The sequence below is a fragment of the Chaetodon auriga genome, chromosome 12, assembly GCF_051107435.1.
Source record: "Chaetodon auriga isolate fChaAug3 chromosome 12, fChaAug3.hap1, whole genome shotgun sequence".
Lineage (NCBI taxonomy): Eukaryota > Metazoa > Chordata > Actinopteri > Chaetodontiformes > Chaetodontidae > Chaetodon > Chaetodon auriga.
The window spans coordinates 9,814,850-9,830,060 of NC_135085.1; the positions used below are offsets into that span (position 1 = coordinate 9,814,850).

The 15,211-nt window shown below is 43.0% G+C and overlaps 2 protein-coding genes across 3 annotated transcripts; one reads left to right on the forward strand and one right to left on the reverse strand.

Annotated features, from left to right (window-relative positions):
* Positions 1–70: 70 nt before the first annotated feature.
* Positions 71–9,323, reverse strand: gk5 (glycerol kinase 5). 2 transcript variants are annotated; one of them, XM_076745588.1, is made up of 17 exons: positions 9,043–9,274; positions 8,634–8,959; positions 8,402–8,495; positions 8,038–8,113; positions 7,814–7,907; positions 7,540–7,671; positions 6,411–6,486; positions 6,086–6,147; positions 5,918–5,991; positions 5,323–5,383; positions 4,788–4,914; positions 4,596–4,700; positions 4,372–4,466; positions 3,498–3,601; positions 3,349–3,408; positions 2,532–2,665; positions 71–1,832 (listed from the first exon to the last, which is right to left on the reverse strand). In XM_076745588.1, exons 2-17 carry the CDS (start codon positions 8,757–8,759, stop codon positions 1,660–1,662), a joined length of 1,593 nt encoding a protein of 530 aa, XP_076601703.1. In that variant the 5' UTR covers positions 8,760–8,959; positions 9,043–9,274; the 3' UTR covers positions 71–1,659. The 2 variants fall into 2 exon arrangements, with proteins under 2 accessions (XP_076601703.1, XP_076601702.1); XM_076745587.1 differs by having other exon boundaries at positions 8,634–9,323.
* On the forward strand, positions 9,312–15,017 carry LOC143329604 (nucleolin-like). Its single transcript, XM_076745585.1, has 16 exons — positions 9,312–9,410; positions 9,830–9,905; positions 10,005–10,097; positions 10,171–10,308; positions 10,628–10,729; positions 10,811–10,921; positions 11,655–11,726; positions 11,813–11,936; positions 12,080–12,237; positions 12,399–12,528; positions 12,690–12,853; positions 12,954–13,083; positions 13,170–13,294; positions 13,400–13,526; positions 13,649–13,881; positions 14,679–15,017. The coding sequence occupies exons 1-16, from the start codon at positions 9,396–9,398 to the stop codon at positions 14,738–14,740; spliced, it is 1,860 nt and encodes a 619-aa protein (XP_076601700.1). The 5' UTR covers positions 9,312–9,395; the 3' UTR covers positions 14,741–15,017.
* Positions 15,018–15,211: the final 194 nt, after the last annotated feature.

Below are 15,211 nucleotides of genomic sequence, written 5' to 3' on the forward strand. Positions count from 1 at the left end.
TCTGTTAACTCACCGTGTCAGTGACACCTACTGTATGGAGGCACGAGACACTGAAATCACACGAGCAGCTGCTGGCACTTTTTTAATGCGAGCCCTTTCACATCATACAAAGCACTTGGTATTTTCATGCAGTTCGGTGACAAAATGTATGACCGCACAAATGTATTCTGTTATTTTCCAGCAGCTCGGCAGGACATTAGCCATTCAAGAACTGAATGAAGTGTTAGAAAAGGAATGTCATTGTCTGAGGTGTTAATTTTTCCATTACACATTCAGTCACTTTGCATAACAAATCTTTTTGTATGTGCAGAAAGATATGACAGTATTTGGAAAGGCAACATCCAAGCAGTGCAGCACATCCAGAATGAGATTCACAGTTTACATCGTTTTCCTAATTTGTGAGCCTTTCTTTTAATCACAGCGCGATAAGTATTCATAAATTGGTCATCAGAGTTCATCAGGTCAACTTAAAGACTTGAGTCACAACTTAATCATATGACACCAACATGGCTGCCCCCCGTGGAACAATTCAACCATATATACAGACTACTAACTGAAATAATGGCGACACAACACGGACTAACGAGGAATAACCCTCCATACTTCTGCTCCTGTGTGTCCTAATTCTGTTTTAGGTCAGTACACTTCATACATATTTATATCCCTGATCAACTTGTTCCTAAACAACAGAACATGCAGGTGAATCTGTGTTTGAGTGGGTGAGCTGCCACGTAAACCTGTAAAAATCCTTCTCACAGTCGACATTAAGAAACATTCTTTTCTAATGGAAGCATTTCTGATAATGAGGCGTAGAAACACTAAAATCCATTACAACACACACACCCAGCCTTTCTTCCAGTCATATTTAAACTGTCTCATTATCACATTGAATAAATGTATTTAATTTGTTTAAGTACTGCGTATAGCGTGCAGCTCTGATTCAAGCTACAAGCTGCTCCAGCTTTCCAAGAGTCAACACGTGTGACTGGATGTTTCCTCTGAGGGACTAACATTTCCTAGAAATGACAAAGTTACAATACTGCTAAATCTAGAAGAAACACTTAAACAAAACGAGCAGGTTTAATTTAGTTCAGGAGATTCTTAACTGTGCTTGAATGAAACCATTTTAAAAATCTTTGAGCTCTGCTTTCCTGTTTGGAGCTCTTTAAATCTTATGGCACTGTGAACAGAAGAGTCAGTGCTGGCTCTTTTATTTTATTAATCTGTGGTTTCCAATTAGCATGTGGCATGTGGTTGCTATGGCGAGTTCATAAATTTAAAAGCTGTAAAAGCAGTCATTAGCGCCCCCGTGTGGGGAACTGTACGAATATTACGCCAGATGGATAAAATACTGTCATTTGAAGAGGCACCAGCGGCTTGAGATCTGGAATGAGTAAAGTATTCATCTGATAAGGCTCCTACATCGCAAAGAAATCAAGTAAACAGTGTAGTCACGTCGGTATCGGGAAAACAATTCAAGGCTGTGCAGGTGGTGAAGGTGGCTGACGGCGCTACGGCCTGAATCAGACCTGAACCGGACCTTTCCGAGAGACACAGCTGACGGCTGCTGTGTCTTTAAACAGTAATTGTCTGCTTTCACATGTATGAATCCTCATGTCTCCATCTTCCTATTTGACCTCCCTGTGCGTATATCCAGTGTCAAGGCTTGGTGTACCAATTCATGGAGCGTCGCAGAGCTCTCTCCCAGCTCTGGAGGATGGGGATGTATTCCCCTCTTGGGCTGCAAGCACCCTCCTCATGTGCTCCTCGGGGCAAGAACACCTTGTCGCTACAATGCAGCTTCTTCAGCTCTTCCTTGGACCTCCAGAAGCCTGCAGAAGACAGAGGTAAAACAACATGGACACAAACCCTGGGAAGACGACCCATGTATAATACAGGGAGTCCTATAAATGCAGTCCAATGGCCACAAATACTTTAATTAATGGCTGAAAGTGGTGTGTTACCCAACCCTGTCTCATGTTTGTCAAACACAGGATTCATATCATTATTCAGCTGTCAACACTTCCTGCTTTTAGCCTCTTATAAAACAACCAGAGGAAATGAATCTTCTGTGTTTGCTTTGATTAACGCACTGACTAATGTATAACAATCTAATTACATAATGCAAATAAACAGGTTACATAACAAAGAGCAGCATTTCAGTTTGCTTCTTCTGCCAGTGCCTCGAATAAAAATAGGACTTTTGATCAGAACTTCTTCAAATCCAACTTGATGCCATGAGCGAGTGCTGTAATATTTTTAGAGAAAATCAAAGAAGCACCAAGTGAAGAGTTAACGTTGAGGTGTCTGTGTCTGACTGTCTGACAGAGCTGCTGCTCGTTTCATGTCCACATTACAGAGTTTGTGCCGAGCGGTCTCTTTAGGACACGCAGCTTCACTCAAAACAACTGCGGCTGTGATGATATCATACCTCCTGCCCAAAAAGTAAGGCATGATATACATATAATGTTTCAGAATTAAAAAGCATACAGCATAGTGTATATGTTGTGTGCAAGTGTGTGTGTGCATACCGACTCCAAGTCCAGCGACAAACGCAGCCCCTAAACATGACATTTCATGGTGTTGGGGTCTGGCTACCTTTCTGCCAAACAGGTCTGCAGTCAGCTGCATGACGAAGTCATTGGAGGAAACACCGCCGTCTACCCTGAGACAGCAAGAGAGAAAGATAGAGCGCTCAATTACACTGCAACTCACTTTACCGTAACAGTATCAGAGCAACATACACGCCTAATGCATTGCCAATAAAAGCTGAACTGCATTAGTAGAAGCAATGGTACACAAGAGTTTGTTCTGTTACACCCAGGTTGCTGGCTAAAATCCAAGCCCTCAATCAGATACTGCACTGTAAGCTGGGATGTCAAGGGGCTGTGAGACGACTACCTGAGACAAATGGCTGCAGTATCTTCACATGTGCAGCAAACTTGCATTACGACAACCCTGATTCCAAAAAAGTTGGGACACTGCGGAAAACGCACAGTAAATAAAAGCAGAATGCAAACATTTGGCAACATGCTGCCATCCAGATGATGTCTTTTCAGGGACCCTCTGAGCGTTACTGAGTGTTCTTAAAAGAAGAGGTGATGTAACACAGTGGTAAACAGGCCCCTGTCCAAAGTTTTCTGGAAAGTGTCGCAGGCATCAAATTCAGAATGATTGTATATTTGTGACAATAAAGTTTATCAGTTTGAGCATTAAATATCTTGTCCTTGTGCAAAGATTTGAAAACTGCATTCTGTTTTTACTCACTTTTGACACGGTGCCCCAACTTTTTTGGAACGGAGTTGTCCAATCAGATAATGTTTAATTCACACGCGAGGAAATCTGTACCTGATCTTTGTGATGGGAATGCAAGTTTCTGTCAGCATGGTCTCATATAGCTGCTTGTTTCTGCAAAGAATAAGAAGAAAACAAGTCAGCACGGATAGAAAGGACGAAAAAGACGTTTAGACAGAAACGACCTGTTCAGAACGTCTCACCTGAAGGCGATGGACTCCAGAATGGCGCGAACCAGGTGACTTTTAGTGGTGGAAGGTTTGAGGCCCATGAGGGAGGCACAAGCTTTGGGATCATTCAGAGGAGCCTTTGGATAAATATGGTGACACACAAACATGTCAATAAGTGAAAAACCGACCTGACACAAAGTCTACGGATGAACTTGTCCTCGTGTGTTTTGCATCAAAGTGAAACTCGGCCTCTGCTCAGCTGGAGAGCAGATATACTGTCTTACATAGTTACTGTGTATAGCTCTTGATTATGCAACCATGAGCAAACTGATTTTGTAATCACATCTTTGCATTGAATGAACTATAAACATTCAGGACACACACTTACAAAGGCCAGTTCACAACGGAGAGCAGAAAAAAAAAGAGACACATGTTACACAGAGACAGACATACACACATAAACACACCAAAAAAGTAAATCAATGCATTCACTGGTTTAAAATACGACTACGTACAAGTGACAGAACGTAATGGTGGACCATCGGCCAAAGCAAACACCTATTTAACTGTTTTGATAAGATGCAAAATGGTATTTCCAGTTCTCTTAGCTGACTGGTTTCCTGTGTCACTCTGCCAGATTGTGAAAAATAAAAAAAACCCCTGATAATTAGGGATCATGCATGTTTAAAGAGCATTTTTAAGGCACAAAAAATAAAACAACATGAATAGTGATCGAAAATATGAATGAATTTACATTTTTTTTTTCCCGCTAGAAACATTTGGCGGGCCAAATCAAAAGCCTGTGGGTGCCACTTTGGGCGGCCCTGTGCTAGAGTGAATACATGTGAACCAAATACCAAACTGCATATCATCACTTGACACAGACACACTAACATGCACAATGTACCTGCAGGCCACTGAAGGACGGGACGAAACACACTCCGTCTGAGTCACTGACACTGTAAGCCATCTCACTGGTCTCCTGGACGTCAGAGAAGAGCTCTGCAACAACACACACACACACACACACACACACACACACACACACACACACAAAAGCAGATTATTTTTTCAGAAAACCTTTCAACAATAAGCCACAGTTTCTTGCAAATAAGATGAGAAACCACTCACCCAGCTCCTGTGCCCATTTGATGGCAGTGCCTGTGTCTGCTGCATTGCCCTCGGCCAGATACACCACCTCTGAGCCGATCTTCCACCCCACCAGAGGATACAGACCTACAGAGGACAAACACTGGTGTGTGATGTGCCTGCATGGACACATCTGGATAGAACAACTTAACACGTGTGTGTTCTTTTCTTTACCTGCTACAGAGGTATGTGGTTTGTTTCCGGTGTTGATGTCCATGAAGGTACCCGTTCCCATGGTGATCTTCACATCGCCAACATTAAAGCAGCACTCTCCAAACATGGCGGCCTGCTGGTCCGCCATCTACGGCGCGGGGACAGAGGAAGTCATTCATACGTTGTGGTAATAAAAACCCTGAACAGGTTCAATTGTGTCTGAGCAATGCTGGAAATTCCTAAAGCTCCTATGGTGTCCAATAAGGGACAGGCCAAGTTCGACAAAGAGGAAGACCCTGTGTCACTTAAAGCTTCAATGACTCATTATTCAAAGCAGGCATCTCTCCACCCGGACTCTACTTTCTACTCTCAAGCTCAAGACACGTGTTCCTTGCTGCTGATTAACTCAGCAAGTCGGCTTAATTTCCTTTTACAACATAATGGCAGTGACATCAAGTTGGACATGCTGGCCTTAAACAGAATCAGACAGGTAACACACAGATAACACACAGATAACACACAGATAACAGAGTACGCGATGCCTCAGACAACTCACCACTGACATGATGGGAATGGGCACGCCGAAGATGGATGGGTCTGTGGAACCAAAGTTGTGGCTGGCACAACATGAGGGAGAAACCAGAGACAATATCTCACACTCTGACTCAGTTCTCTAATGTACAACTACAGGTCAGACTGGGAATCACAACGATACGATCTATGTTGAGATGATGATGTGATTTACAGTGATACTAAAACAACGTGGAGGTGATGAAATGACTCCAAAGTTTAACAAGATGTTACAAATAATCACAAATAGCATATCGCACACAGAGTTGCTGATTATTTTAACTGGTTGTGAACAGTTCAACTGAAGAACGGTTTAGCTTTAGAGGCCTGAAGAGGTAAAAATATGCAGAAATAAAAGAAAAAAATGAAAGACTAGAGAACAAGCTTTTTTTCTTATTTCCTACCCTCGTAATCATCTTGCAATATATTATTTGCTATATTACTTCTGACATCTGGGAAACAGCTAAAAACCAGTGGAACACTGACAGAAGTGCGCTGTACATGTATATTTTTACATCAGAAGATATTTACTGGCTAAGATTCAGGTATTTGATGGAATTTGAAGTAAATGTTTGACTCACCCTGTATTTTCTACTTTGGGGAAAATGGAGGGCGGCAGAGACACAAGAGAGAAGAGAAACTCACTCCAACACATCTGTGAGGAAAGTCATGTGACAGTGATATGAAAAAAAAAAACAACACAAAAAACAAAAAACAGAAACAGCAAGCGAACATGACATCCACCGGACCTGATAGGAGTCGAATATTCCTGTTGCACTGGCATTAGAGTAGTCTGTGGCGTGGACGTGTCCTAAAAGACAGAAAAACAAAAGAAAATCCATTTCTACAGTTTCTCAACTCTCCCTCTCTCACAGGAGTTAGCTAAAACACTTCTTAGGAATTTCAGCCAATCAGTGACACAACAGGCTTGGAAATAAAGAACATTCTGTCTGGGTCTTAAAATTCTGTTGGACAATACGAAATACAACCGGCTGGACAGCTAATACATGTCTGCTCAAAAGAAGTTGTGCTCATGAGCAGGCGGCATTCACAGAGTTTAACATGCGAACGCACCTTTAGTGAGTTTGAACAGCAGCCAGGTGTCTATTGTTCCAAAGCAGCAGTTGCCCTCAGCCACTGCTTGACGAACCTGGAAGAAGAAAGAAACACGATGAGGCCGAAAAGAGAAGTGAGGCCTGTGCTGATAATGCAGTCGCTCCCAGTTTGCCTTGGTTTTTTAAACCTTCTAATTAACCCTTTGACACACAGCCTGGGAGGGTTACAGCTGTCTGCTCTGCCGTGCACCGCACCAGGATTATTCATACGACCACATCACACGTTTGTATTCATTTCACCTTTAATAGAGCCTGAACAGCTCATTTAAGTTCTACTTTAGTGCTAGTCTCTCGCAAGCAGACAGGTGAGTGGTAAAAGGCTGAAACAGCTGGTCGACAGGGCGCCCCAGTAGCTCACCCGGAGGAGCGAGTACCGTGTATCATGGCTGAGCCTTTACCACAGCGGCCCGGGTTCTATTCCAGCCCGGGCCCTTTGCTGCATGTCATCCCCTCTCTCCCCTGCCCTTCCTGTCTCTCTCTCCAGCTACCACTATCAAATAAAGCAGAATTGGCCAAAAATAATTGAGGAAAAAAAAAAGGAATCAATTTCTTAGTTGACTGAAGGAATGTTATTCTGCAACTATGTTAATGTTTCAGTCATTTTTCAGCCAATAAGGCCAAACTTTGTCTAGTTCGAGCTTCTCAAATGTGATGTGAGGATTCTCTCTGCTTTATATCATGAGATTTGGACTGTTGGTTTGGCAAAACTTGGGCTTCGGAAATTGTTTTTATGAACCGACCGATAAATTGATTCATGGAGAAAATCATTAGCGGATTAACTGACAATGAAAACAGTCAGTTAGTAAGTAGTTACAGCCCTCGTAAAATGTTAATTGCAAAGTCTTAAAATTAAATTGCTTGTCGAATCACATGACACAATGTTACTTATAGTTTCAGATTTTCAGTTCTCACTATTTCTGGACTCACTGTTTAATTGAATTTTTCGGTGTAAAAGGGTTGTTTTGGCATACTAACGCCTGCAGCTCATAGCACTGCTCAAAGAGGATCACAGCTGCTCCAGGCTTGAGTATCAGTTAACAGGTTTAAATGTCAGCCCCCCCCCCCCCCCCCCGCCTCCCCAAACACACCTGCTTGTAGTGTGCCAGGGCCCACACGAGGCGGAAGGTGACATGTTGAGTAGAGAAGATGATAAGACTTGCTGCAAGCAACCGCTTTTGCCTGGTCAGGAAGTAGAGCACCTTCATCACGCCATGGATTGCCTAAGGTGGTCGTAAAACAATCAAAGGGACATGATACCCAGCACTAATCCCAAAGCTGTGCATTGTCATTTTTTTCACCAAGGCCACTCTTCTTTTAACTCCAAGCTTATTATTTAACTACATGGACGATGGCCAGACTCACTTTCATAGTGCAGGATCTGTTCCAGGACTTCACCAGGTCTGCAGCCCTCTGGTCCTGCCAGCTGATGAAGTTATGGAAAGGAAGCCCAGTTCTCCTGTCAAAGTGACAGACAGGATGTGAAAAACAGATGTGCTGCACGACTCTGCTCAAGTTTGAATACAAGTCACATTAACTTTTTTTTTGGATCAAAGTAACAGTAATTTGATTCACTGTGTTAGTTTTACCTGTCCCACGTTGTGAAGGTGCTTCGTAGGGTCGAGATGCCGAGGGCCTCTATCTGACGCATTTGTACTCCTGCATCTATCATGAGCCCAGACACACACATGCAAATGTTTAAGGTGAGAAACAGAGAAAGATTTTTGAAACCTGGACTCACACAGAGAAATACCCTCATGAGACAAATCTCGATATAGATCAATGTCCTGCTCTGGGGTTAACATCTCAGTGCATGTTTCAACATGTGTTTCACCCCATGGCCATTTATCATAGGGTGTGTATAATAACGGAAAATGAATCATATCCAGTGTAACCCGTCGGTATGGTTGTGGATAGATGCAACAACAACAACAACAACTGGTGCACCTGTACCTTGCACAGCTCCCTTGACCACATAGATAAACCCAGTCCATAGTGCGTCTGGGTCCATCTCCACATGTGTTGCCTCTGGATACAAGGGGACAACCTGGAAAAAGTATTTCCAGAATAACAGACAGATCTGCCTTTTAAATAACCCCGAAAGTTTCTTTATACTGTATGTTGTAAATGGGTAGTGTACTTGAGACACATAGAGCCAAAAGCGGAGCCAGAGGCAGAGGAGTACCTCGGTGGTGCATGATCCTCGGATTGTTGCCTCCTTGTCATAAACATGACACCTGATAGATGTTGTCCCGACGTCCACCGACACGATGAAGCTTTCCTTCTTGAAACCGTTCCTCTGACTTCCCATTGTAGAAAAGGTCTTCCCAGTAGTCCTCAAACCAGTCCCACGTCCTCCATGGTCAGCTCATTTCGGTCTTGTTGAGATGACTACTGCAAGTGTGGCGTGACCCGATAATACTTTATCTGCAGGGGCTGAGCTCTCGCGCTGAGGCTGTAACTCGACCTTCGGACTGCGGTGGATTCTTCGAAGTCCAGTTCCAGCTCAACCTGCTCGGGTCAACACAGTGTTTCACTTCTTAATCACTTCCTTTCCTCTTAAGTCATTTAGAGAGCTAGACTGACTCACATACCTGAAGCAGGAGTTGACCAACTCAAGAGTTCGGTTAAGCTAATTGGCTACTTGGCTAGCTGTCAGGAAATGACATCTGGGCGTTAAGTAGCATCGACCAAAATGTCGCCTCTCTCTAAACATTCCTCACCGTTACACAATATTTACCCAGTACGCGCTCATGGCAGTGAAGTCCGGACACTGAGTCGTTAGGATGGGGATTCCGAAAGTTGTTGTTGTTGTTGAAACGCTTTAATCCCTGTAGGCACCCGTAGTACAACATACGCATGCGCAGTGCGTAGCGCTATGCACGTGTATTTACAGTCCGGGTCAAGTCTTACCACCCTGTGATTGTGTGTTTTTGAAACACGAAATATGGCAAAGACAGACGTAAGAATTACGTTACGTTACATTTATATTAACGAGGCTTCAGCGTGCGCTGAGTGTGTTGTTTTAGCTCACCGTTGTTTGGTCTTATTAGCTGCAAACTAACTAGCTGCTAGCTAACAGTTGCTGATGGTCACAGCCAGAGGTCTAACTGCAAGTACTGCCACAGTTGTTTTAAACGGTTAACTTAAAACTGAACCAGTTGTCAGTTTGTTAAAACTTTCAGTCATTCATCAACAAATAATACCCGACTTTGACTGGTTTACTCTTCTCAAATGCCACAAGTTGATGCCTGCATTTATACGTATAATTTGAGTATTTTGGACTGTTTGTCAAACGTTTTATGATTTCAGTGATCTTGAAAATCTCCAAAAAATACACGATCACACAGGGTCATCATCTTAGAAATGTGTCTCTTTCAGGCTACAAGACGTAGAAAACGACAGAGCAAAGTTATCATCAATGAAACTTTAGAAGAAGAGGGCGGCGGTAACACTGGCAAGTCACTTTTTTAACAGCTGGAAATTACAATAAACATGACTGTTTGGACTTAATGATGGCAATAACATCAGATAATTCAACTAATGATTGTTTCAGAAGGACAGACCGAGACTGTCTCTTCAGGTGAACAGACGGTCGGAACCAAGCGCACAGAGCTGAAAGGCGAGGAGGAGAACCAAGAAGAACAAGGTTCTGCAAACACATCACACACAACGCCTGACTGAAGGTCTGAACTGTGCCACTAACAAAGCTGCATCTTTAGATTCTCAGATGGACGCTGTCATTGAAGTTAAAGGGAGCACGACCACTGTAACTATATCCTGGGACGAGAAGAAAGAGGAAGGACAGATGGATGATTCGGAAAAGAGAACCAATGCGAGTGGTCAGATGATGGAAAGCGGTGAGGATGATTACAAGAATCAAAATGTCTATTGCATCACTTTCTTTCCTGAAAAAGTTGTTCTTTGTTATGTTTTGAATCTTAAAGATGTTCCTTTTATGTAAGTAATTGGGTTATTGCATCTGTTGCAGGCCACATCTCCACTATAAATAATAAACTGTGTCCACTATAAACAGATTAGGCTGAAATACAACACATGTATGTAAATCATGGACTGAATGACTCACTGTCATTTTTCCTAATCAAACAAGTTGCAGGTTTTATGGTAGTCTTTATTTAAATATCAAATCATCACTTAAATTGTGACTGTTTCTGCCAGGAGACGTGATCGTCTCCTCAGCTGATGCGGTCGCCTCCACAGAGGACGCTCCCAGAGAAAACACAGAGACAGAGATGAAGCAAGAGATGGCGGAGCCTGGAGGTACTGCAAATACAACAGCAGCACACATCTGTCACAAATGTGAAATTCTGAACAGTGCCAGTAACCGAGCTTCCTCTTTAGAATCTCAGATGGACACCGGAGAAAATGAAAGTACGCCCACCGTAACAGTAACCCGGGAGAAGACGAATGAGAAGGAACAGAGACATGATGTTAAAAAGAAAACCGAAAAAGGTGAACAGATGATTATTAAAGAGACAGCATGTAAATATGTTTCCATGTGTTTAGAACCAGTGGTCAATAGCCATAGTTGATGCGCTTTACGGGAGATGGAGGCTCTTTTTCTGAATAAGTTCTGATGTAGCGAACATTTAACTCACAGCTGATCAGCTGTTTCTGCACTGAGCGGAGAAGAAGAAGAAGACCTCTCACCATTTTCCTCTTGTAGAAGGTGACTGGTGTTGTTCCTTCTTCTTCTTCTTTGAGGTGTATTGGAGGTTGACAGACAGCTGGTTTTGTTTCCAGATCACATGTATTTGCTCCAGTTGATGGATGTACACCTAATTCACATTTTCTTTTTTGGGAAACTTCAAAAGTTCGCTTCAGATTCACTGGACAATGAAATGGAAAAAGGACTAATGATGAAGCTGTTTCAAGTAGATGATCTGTCTTTTTCTTTCTTCCTTTCTGTCCTCACAAAAAACACAGATTTCTTCACAGCAGGCTGGTTCAGATTGGTGTGCAATAGGCACGAGTTTCCTCTTTGTGGCGCTATAAATATCAATGTGGTAGATGACGTAATATCTTGAAATGATTATTTTTTTAAAGTTCTTGTACAGAATGAAGTCTTAGTGACAGATTTGAAGGATCAAACACTGCTGAAAGACCAGAAATCCCACACACTGTGGTCCACTTTACTTAACTTAGTTATGATGTTGTACAAAATAACATTTCGTGTTTGTTGCAGTAAATGGGAAAAGGAAGGCGTGCTCCACTGTTGAGACCTCCCCACCAAAGAAAACGAAGCTCATCAACGACGGTATGAACTCAAAGGCGGACTGCTAAATGCTTTGTTCTGTAACACGGCCTGATGTTCACACATTTCAATGTCTCATTTTGTTGCAGGATATTGTCTTTTCGTTGGGAACCTGAACAACTCGAAAACATTTGAAGAAGTCAAAGATTCATTAGCAAATTACTTCATGACACAAAGTCTCCTGGTGCAAAACATCAGACTAGACCGGTCCAAGTGAGTACGCTGCCTAACTGTCATCGTCAGGTCCCTTTGGGCAGGAAACCCTCTCGTGGTGCATTTGACATAGATTGTCTCATCCACGTCAAATTAACATTGCTGCCACATTAAAACTCAGAATTCACGTTTTGCTGTTGTAGAAAGCACGCACACGTCGATTTGGCCTCTGAGATGGACTTGACCAAAGCCCTGACGTTAAATGGACAGATGGTGCTTGATAAGCCGATGAAGATCGACAAAGCAAAGGTCAAAAGTGAGGACAAGGTGAAGGTGAAAGCTTCAGCGGAGGACAAAAAAGGTAACCCGACTAAGTTTATTACACATGAATTCAAATTCTACTTTCCATCTTTGAGACATCCAGGTTTTTCTTCATGAACTTCTTAAATAATGGATTTATGACGTGATGACCTTGGAATGTAAAGCGTCTAGATTCTGACTTGAGGACTGTCCTGTTTTTAGTAACCAGAGATGGCAGATGCTTGTTTCTGAAGAACGTCCCGTACAGCGCAACCAAACAAGACATTCTGAAGATCTTCCGCAAGGCTGTCGCCGTCAGGTTTCCTGGAGGAACTGAGAGCCCAAAGACAGGGTGAGAGCCTGCAAACCTGCATTAAGCTTTACTTCCTAAGTAAACAGTGTTTTCTGTGGAAACGGTTATGTTTATTTAAAAATATAAATGTGCATTTAAAATGATTGATAATACAGAGATCTGTAATCCGTACTGAATGAAATTTCCTGATCTTTCAACAGCATTGCCTTTGTGGAGTTCAAAAATAAAAGCATTGCTAAGAAAGTACAGCAGAAAAAACGAGTTGCCAAGATCCAAGACCGGGTTTTGATTGTGGACTTGGTAGGAGAAGCAAAGGTGTCTAAAGACGCCAAAGCTAACAACAACGACAACGACAGCACAAAAGGTAAATCGCTGACATGATTCTGTAGCCATTAAGCAGTTTTTTCTTTTTCTTGATCAGTTAAATCTGAACTTAGTGCTTGTCCCTTTCTTCTCTCTCACAGCTCCAGCTCCTCCAAATAACACCTTATTTGTGAGCAACATGTCTTACAATGTGAAAGAGAAGAAACTGAAGAACGTCTTTCCGAATGCTGTCGGCATCAAGATGCCTCAAAAAAACGGCAAATCCAGAGGGTGAGCACAGGAACACCGGCCTGCTCTTTGTTTCCACCGAAGAAAGCATTTGAATATTGTCGAGAATCACATGTGATCCTCTGCAGGTACGCGTTTGTCGAGTTTGCAACGGTGGCAGACGCTGAAAAGGCCCTGCAGTCGACCCAGAAGATCAAGTTATGCAAAAAGGAGATCAGCGTGCAATTCTATGAAATTCGAGAAAAGCCGAAAAGTATGTGGGATCGTTCGTGTCATGTTAATCATGTTTGAGAAGTCAGTTTGAGTCATGGTGTGTAATGAACAGGTGATACTACAGTTGTGTTTTTTCCCTCCTCAGTCCAGTCAAAAACACTGCTTGTGACGGGCCTCGCTGAGAAGACCACCGCACAGACTCTGAAAAGTGCTTTTGAAGGGGCGCTCAGTGCAAGAGTACCTGGAGATAAAAAGACAAAAGTTTCCAAACGGTGGGTAGCATGAAGCTCTCTTTTTATGTCAAAACTGTGTAATAAGTGTTTTTCTCCACGTCTGCTTTACACCAATACTGTAACCCATGGGCTGTTAGCTTTACACTGACTCTTTTTCTCAGGTTTGGTTTTGTGGAGTTTGCGAGTGAAGAAAGCTGCAGTGCTGCCAGAGGAGTCATGGAGGACTGTGAGATAGACGGCAGCAAAGTGACTCTGGCTTATGCAAAGCCTAAAGCCAAGAAAGACCCCCCCGGTGCCAAAGAAGGCTTGGCAGGGCGTCCTGGTGGGCAGCCTGCAGGTCAGAGGGCTGGCAGAGGAGGCCGTAAAGACAGAGGAGGAAGAGGCAGAGGAGGAGGTAACACTTGAGCTGCACTGGCATGTCAGTCTCACCGTAGATGTGTTATTTGTAGTTGAGAAATCTAATTTCAAGCTGCACCAGTCAGTATGTTTTGTATTAACGATGGATTAAATAAGTGCTTGTTATGTGAAAGGGGTCACCATTGTTGATGAACCCAAGTCTGCAGTTCATCTGTCCAGTGTTTCATCATCGTTCAATCCATTTAGTTTTTGTGGCCCAAACTTAAGTATTTTAATCTCACGGCTCTCTGCCTCAGCTCTCCACTCAAGCTCGTTCTCCACCAAAACAGGCAGCTGCTGCGATGAACCACTCAATGTTTCCTGCCTGCAGACACAGTTAGCAGCCCGCTAACTCAGTGGACCGTAGCAGCTTAAAGAGCTGGCTCTGGCCCTCAGGAGCTGGTGGAGACCAAGACAGAGCTGAGAGAGTGAATACTGGAGTGAACCTCAAACATGGATGTTTTCATAAGCATTTGTTTGCTAAAGCCACACCTCTGTAAAATGATCAGGTGTCAATATTTGCAGCTTGTTGCCCACAGGTGGTCTAAAAAAAAATCTGACTCCAGCTTAAATAAAAGCGGAACAACTTATGCATCGTTGCATAAGTTGGTTTGTGATATTCACCTGTTGATGTTTTGCTGAAAGCCATCCAGCGTTTGGCACGGGGAGAAATGTGCTGGTCATCACAGGCCTGCTTTCATGTGTTTGTTCATGACTTTTTACTGGCTTCCCTTCATTTTTGACAGGTTTGGTTTGGTTTTAATGGCTTTTGAGTAAAAATACTTTGTCTTTCAGGTGGAGGACGTGGAGCTGGCAGGCCGCAGGCTGCTGTGAAAGCAGTGGAAAGTAAAGGCTAACTTTCCTGAGAAAAGTGACCCTGCAGAGATTCTCTCTTATATCTGAACGTATATGATGCCATGGCTCCTCTGAGTTTGGTTTAATGTACAGACTGTGCGAGTGGAAATGTGTACAGTGTTGTTGTTGTCCCGCCTGATTGTGGGATATGTGACTCTTGTACTTTAAACCATTAAATCTATGACTTTTATGGAAGAACCCTGATTTATTTTCACATTATGTTACGTGAAAAGATGAAGATTTCATCCCCGTTTAATTTCCTAACGATAAAGGTATTTTAAAAGCAAAGCAGCTGTGTTTTTGAGTTTACTCGTAACATCTGTGATAAAGAAAGGTTATCCCAGGACTTGCCGAAATCTCCGCCAAGTCGCTGACTTATTCTTGCTCTGCCACTGACCTGAAATAACACCAGCCTCGCAGCTAAACATGCCTCATTGTGCAGCCGATGCAGCGCTGCTGCGCGGGCGGACTCC

Coding starts and splice junctions, on each gene's coding strand:
- gk5 (XM_076745587.1), bottom strand. CDS start 8,759: ATGGGAAGTCAGAGGAACGGTTTCAAGAAGGAAAGCTTCATCGTGTCG. Junction 4,701..4,787: donor ACCACATACCTCTGTAGCAG/GTAAAGAAAAGA, acceptor TGTCCTCTGTAG/GTCTGTATCCTCTGGTGGGG. Junction 3,602..4,371: donor CGTCCTTCAGTGGCCTGCAG/GTACATTGTGCA, acceptor ATTTATCCAAAG/GCTCCTCTGAATGATCCCAA.
- LOC143329604 (XM_076745585.1), top strand. Junction 10,922..11,654: donor TAAAAAGAAAACCGAAAAAG/GTGAACAGATGA, acceptor TGTTTGTTGCAG/TAAATGGGAAAAGGAAGGCG. Junction 13,882..14,678: donor AGGAAGAGGCAGAGGAGGAG/GTAACACTTGAG, acceptor TTTGTCTTTCAG/GTGGAGGACGTGGAGCTGGC.